The sequence below is a fragment of the Caretta caretta genome, chromosome 5 (genome assembly GCF_965140235.1).
Source record: "Caretta caretta isolate rCarCar2 chromosome 5, rCarCar1.hap1, whole genome shotgun sequence".
In the NCBI taxonomy this organism is placed as follows: Eukaryota; Metazoa; Chordata; order Testudines; family Cheloniidae; genus Caretta; species Caretta caretta.
The window spans coordinates 19,984,354-19,990,353 of NC_134210.1; the positions used below are offsets into that span (position 1 = coordinate 19,984,354).

Here is a 6,000-nt window from a genome sequence, read left to right on the forward strand (position 1 = left end):
ATAAAGTCCTTCTTTAGAAATTAAAAGTTAATTAACGTATCAGTGCATTTCAGAAAAATGGTTAAACTGAATGCACAGAAGAGGTTTCTTTAATTACTTGAGTACAAACTGAAAATAACAGACATGAAACTATATGCAGTGACTTTTACACAGAGAGAGAGAGAGAGAGAGATCCAGTGATAGTTTGCAGTAAAGACTTGTCCAAATTTACTACCTGATTTAGAGCAGTATTCTGTATACAATACTGTTAGGTACATTGTACAGTTATGTTCAATTGCCAGTACTTTTAAGACACTGCAACTGTTTAACTGTAGATGTATTTGTGACACATCCAAAACACTACTTGCAGCAATGTAAGAAACCCTCTTAAATGGAACTGAATAGCCAAAAGAATAAAGAAATTTAAATGTGTGTAATTTGAAGTAGTCAGGCATATAAAAATTTCTGACATAAAACTCCTCCCTAATTGCCAGACAATCATTGTACAGGTGTTCTATTGCGAAAACTCTGATTTATACATATACATAGATACACATATATAATATGTCACGAACAAGGCTCATATATTTATTAAATGAAAAAGTCACCCATATACTACAACTACAATAAATAATATTAATAATAATGATAATACTCAGTGAATTTCAGGGGACTCTTTGAAAGGAGTAAAAACATTAAGAAAGAAAAAGTATCAGTGTCTTAAATTAAAAAGGAAAATTTTGAGATTTCAAGTTGATCATGATTATTCCATCAGTAAACATTAACTTCTAAAATTAAGAATTATTTGCTTTAGTATGGCTGACCTTTCTATTATGATTCCTATTTTTTATTTATTTATTTATTTAATAAAAGAGGCTTTGTGACTGTTAAGTCTTATCCTAGCTGTTTTGGTTACCATTCTTCATATAAATAAACACAGAAACCCCCATTTTTAAACAAAGCATTCTCCAACGTTTGATTTTTTAAAAAATGAGATTTAACCTAGCTCACTTTGAACAATTATACTGTTGATTTTTTTATTTACAATAACAAACGTATGAAAATATTTGAAAATGTTCCAATCAGACTTGTCGAAATAATAATAATGATAATACTACCAGCTCTTATATAGCGCTCAATGAATGTGCTCTCCAAAACAGATTAACACAACCAAAACGGACAAAATGCATGTAAATAAATAAGACTATTTTAATTGCATGCTAAGCAAAGATTTTACATACTTGAGCCAGTAAAATGTCCACTTGCCAAAGAAGTTGGTCCATTTTTCCCACTGCTCACAGGAGGTGAAAACATCTACAAGAAACAAAGAAACATTACTGCTGGAAAACAGGAGATTTTGTGTTCATTGTTAACCCAAAGTTCCTTCCACATTCTCTAAAAAAGGACATTAATAGTTTACTTAATATGAATCATCCATCTGAGATGATGGTACCGAAAATGATACCGTATTTCTTACAACCCCACCCCTAGCCCCTTACCACTTCCACCTTTTTTTTTTTTTTCATTAGGCTCATTAGAGTCCCAAACAATACAACTAACATTTGGAAAAATCACAGACCCCAACAATATTACCAAAACTTAGTGAGGAACAATCCCCACTCAAACTCCTATGCTGACAAAGGCAAGGGAAAAAAAGTTTTTGTTGAAACCTTGGCCATAAATGTAGCAATGTCCATTTCCATCCCGTTTTAGGATTTGCCTGTCATATGTGAACCCAAATAATAATAATGCAAAGTGCCACCTGCCCTAAATTCTCATTTCGTCTCTAACATGAGAGCAATTTGAAGCAAGACTCTCTCTCTCTCTCTCTCAATCTCTCTCTTCCCCTCCCCCTTCTCTGTCTCTCTCTCTCTCTCTCTCTCTCTCTCTCTCTCCAGCATTTATTTCGACCCTAATTGGTTTCCCTCTTCTTCGACGTGTCTAGTGGATAATACGCACCTTCCCTGAGTCAGAGCCTGCAAAAAGCGAAGGAACAAATGGAAAAAGTGCAACAAGCAAAGGCGGGTGGGGGGGGGGGGGGGGCTGCAAAGCTGCCTCAGGCTACATTTCCTGGCCAAACTTCCCAAAGCCATTTCTCCAAAGGAAAGTCTTGAGCAGCATAATGACAGGTTTCAGAGTAGCAGCCGTGTTAGTCTGTATCCGCAAAAAGAAAAGGAGTACTCTCTAAGGTGCCACAAGTACTCCTTTTCTTCCAGAGCAGCAGCAGACTGAAATAGCCTCATTTACAAGGTGGTTTTGATTTTCGTGGTAATGTTGATTCTTTTTAGAACATACATGCACCTTACACAAACTGGTTTTTTCCCTTAAATAAATGCTCCTGACATATTGTGGGGAAGGGGGGAGGGATGAGGAGGAAGGGAGAGGAAGGATGGGGTGGGGGGAATAAAACTAGACAAGTGCACACGTCCAGATTAACGTTTGCCCTCAGAACTAGGCTATTTACAAGAACCCCAAAGAGACAAAAAGTACTTTTAAAAAAGCACCATCTATCCGGGGATCCTCAGAAAAGATTTAAACAGGTTTAACGACAGCAGAAGCCATCTGAGATTTCAGAGAAAACTTTAAACTGAGGCAGTTGTGGATTTCTTTGCACTCTCAATGTGCCAAAAAAATGAAACAAGGGAAGAACTGAAAGTAGAATATAAGTAACTAATTAGTAATTAATTAGTTCACGTGCCATCAACACTTTGACAATGTAAATAAGTGCTGAGTAATAGGATTATATTATTGTTAATATTAACTAATGATGAGAAATGTCCATTTTTAGGTGGGTTGATTTTTTTGTAAAAATAATTTCTGGACATCCATGACATTAAAAGTAAGCTAGGCACAAGATTGCATCTCCCATCACGTACAAGAAAATATAATAAGACTCTTGTTTTTGTTTTGTTTTTTGTTTTTTAAGCGAGCATATTTACCATGGGTCTAGCTGCTGATTAAAAATTACCCAATGTACTTAGATCACAGTTTTGTTGTTTTGTTTTTTGTTTGGGTTTTTTTTTTTTTTTGGTTTTTTAGTTTAACAGATCAGCTAGAAGATATTTTTTACAGCTGTTGTTAATTTCCACCGTTGTTTCTTACCGCACTGAAATCCAGTAAATCACTCAGTTCTTTGTCCGTCCCTAAGGCAGCCATTCGCTGTTGGTGATGCATTTTAGCAAAATCACACAAACCTAGAAACATGGAAATAACCGCAATCAGAAACCCAGTCCCGAGCCTTAGAGGAAACACAATCGGATTTTTTTTTGGGGGGGGGCGGGTAGATTGGGGAGGGGGAGCTGAGAAGAAGGGAGGGAAAAAAGATGGAGGGGCAGCAAAAACAACAACAAAAAAGGCGATATTGTATTTCCAAAAGAGACGATCGAAACCTGGTAACATCCACTCTAAACCCAAATCCAAAAAAAAAGGAAAAATAGAGCCACGCTCTCAACGCATCATTTATGCAACAGGAGGTTCAGCGAGGAATGAATGAGAATCGCAGGGAAGAAACTACAGCCATCCGCTCCCAACTTTTTTTCCTTTTCCTCCTTCCATGTAAAGCAGCATGTAAGGATTTTTTTTTTAAAGACCCAAAGTCTTTAGAGTGAAGAGCCGCCGGGTGCAAAGGGAAATCAGAGTTGGGGGTGGAGTGGAAGGGGATGGGGGGCCGAATTCAGGCTTTGACAATTAGACCAAATCCCTCATTTATGAAAGAGAGGATGGTTAAAAAATAATAATAATTATAATAATAATCAAAGCACCCCAGGCCCCTTTGCAAAGTCATCAGTTCCTTTAAAGTGGGCAACCGGGGGCGGGGGGGGCATAGGGAGACTCGCTCCATAAAGAGCTCGCAGCCCCCGTGGAGGCAAATAAATAAATACATTCAAAAATAAAAAGCCGCGTGGTGAGCAAGCCCCCTCCAGCAGCTCCTGTCCGAGCCCACAGATCCGAACTTAGCTCCACCATTACACCGGCCGGCCACCGATCGACTCTAGCCCAGCGGCGGTACCTACCGCCTGAGAGAGGAGAGAAGGGACTCCCCTTCCAAGAACAGTACCGAGCTCTGGGTTTCATTGCTATAATCACGGCATTCACCAAACACACACCGCTACCGCCACTAAAGAGCAAGAGAGACACGGCAGAGCTCTGACTCTGAACCTAACTCTTTCTGCCTCGGGAGAAAGCGAGAGGGAGGGAAGGCGGGGGGGCAACCCCGCAAACAAACCAAAACAAGCCGGACTGCAAGTTCAGCTAAGGAAAGGGGACAAAGCAGCAGCAGAAAAAGAGCACGTTCCCCTGGCTCTGGGCTTTGCTTTCACAGTAACACCTCCAAAAGGAAAAGAAAAAACGCAAGCGGGCACCTCATTGTCCTCCAGACCCGCAGCTCACGTAGCCTCAAATCCCAGTCAATTGGTGCAGATTTCCTCCTCGTCCGAAGCACTTTTAAATTGATTACACTTTAAATTTCTTCAGCTCACACACATACACATGGCAAAGCAAGTTTATACTAGGCTGCAAATACACACGTGATTGAAAGACTTTGCCAAGAAGAACAATATCCCCCCCACACATACACACACACCCGTATTATCCAGGTCATCTTTTTAAATTCTGTTTTGATTTGGTTGTGTTTTGTTTTTTTTGTTTGTTTGTTTTTTTGGGGTTTTTTTTGCACCTAACGCTACATTTCACATGCTGGGTTTCAATTTACAGAGAGTATTGCTGCAAACTTGGGGGGGGGGGGGAATCAACCATTTGATTTGTTTTACACTCAAAAGTTTCTGGGGACCATGCCAGCGGACCCCTCCCACTCCACCCTTAAAGCATGTTATACTTTTACTTCAAATGTTGCTGCTACAGGCCCCATATACTCCAAAACCTCAAAACCTGACTTCATTTTCCAGCAGGAAACAAAGCACCAAGTTCGTTAGATGGATCGTTGAACAATATAAGTTCATACATATAGCTACACTGCATAGATGCACTAGTACAGTGTATTTTCAGTTTGAATTTACACATTGCACAAGTTGTAAGGTTTTTTTAAAAAAATAACACAACGGGATCAACAATTTTAAAAAATCACACAAGTTACTCTAACAGCAAATTGTAACTTTACCTTAATGGCCACAAATCTGTTCACAATAGTCCAAGGAAATATGTATCTATTTTAAAGAGAGAAATCTTCTGCGAAAGTGCTTTATTAGCTCACATAGGTTTGACCCCCCAAAAACAAAAAAATAACAACAAAAAGTACTTTAACTGGTTCTCAGTCCTGGTCCAGGGTTATTCCCCGATTTAAACGAACACTACACCTGGCTTTGTTTTTGTTTGTTTGTTTGTTTGTTTTTCGTTTTTTTGATTCACCACCACGAAACAAGTGTCCCAAAATCTCCCCACCCAAAACAGAACAAAAATAAAAGCCAGCCAAAAAAAAAAAATCCAAGTAACTTTTCCCTCTTTTGTTTTTATAAACACATGGTTATTCACAAACTCTTCAAAATCTTGGTGGTGGCGGGATGTGTACCCTCTGTCCTTCCTCGGTTGGTGTTTGTTGTGTTGTTGGTTTGTTTGTTTTTTAAAAGTCTTAAACTTGTTCCAAGTTTACAGCTCTCTCCTCATCATCATCAGTGACTCCCCCATGGAGACGTTGGTAATAATACGTTTCCCTGAAAGATACATTGTAATCCATTCACATCCGGGCAATGCAGAGGGGTTTATAAAGAGAACGAGCTGCTTGCTGCTGCCGCCGCCGCCGCACGTTGCTGCCTGCTGCCGCCGCGTCGTCTATTACGGACAATGACGAGAGGAGGAGGAGGAGGAGGAGGAGGAGGGAGGGAGTGGGGGGGGGAAGGAATGAAGAGAGTGATAAACAGACAGGCTAGAGAGTCGACCAAGATGGAGTCAGCTCAGGCTAGGTGGGAGGAGGAGGAAAGTGGAGGATGGTTTCTGTTCAGGATAAATGGAACCTCCCATTCACCCCCACCCATCCCAATGCAATAGAAACAGGAAGCTAGTGAGGAC

General features: G+C 39.9%; 1 protein-coding gene across 18 annotated transcripts in view; it reads right to left on the reverse strand.

The window, feature by feature from the left end:
• The window catches only part of TCF4 (transcription factor 4), a 325,294-nt gene extending 319,526 nt beyond the window's left edge, over nucleotides 1-5,768 (reverse strand). For 4 of the 18 annotated variants that reach the window (XM_075128384.1, XM_075128385.1, XM_075128383.1 and 1 more), the window contains exons 1-3: nucleotides 3,993-4,129; nucleotides 3,082-3,173; nucleotides 1,221-1,293 (exon numbers count right to left, since the gene is read on the reverse strand). In XM_075128384.1, the coding sequence (XP_074984485.1) occupies nucleotides 1,221-1,293; nucleotides 3,082-3,173; nucleotides 3,993-4,053 (226 nt within the window). In that variant the 5' untranslated portion in view covers nucleotides 4,054-4,129. Of the gene's footprint in view, nucleotides 1-1,220; nucleotides 1,294-1,649; nucleotides 1,855-1,938; nucleotides 1,958-3,081; nucleotides 3,174-3,368; nucleotides 3,478-3,992; nucleotides 4,130-4,340; nucleotides 4,458-5,095 lie in introns of those variants that run through there. The other 14 variants (XM_075128386.1, XM_075128373.1, XM_075128387.1 and 11 more) reach the window with 12 other exon arrangements.
• Nucleotides 5,769-6,000: the final 232 nt, after the last annotated feature.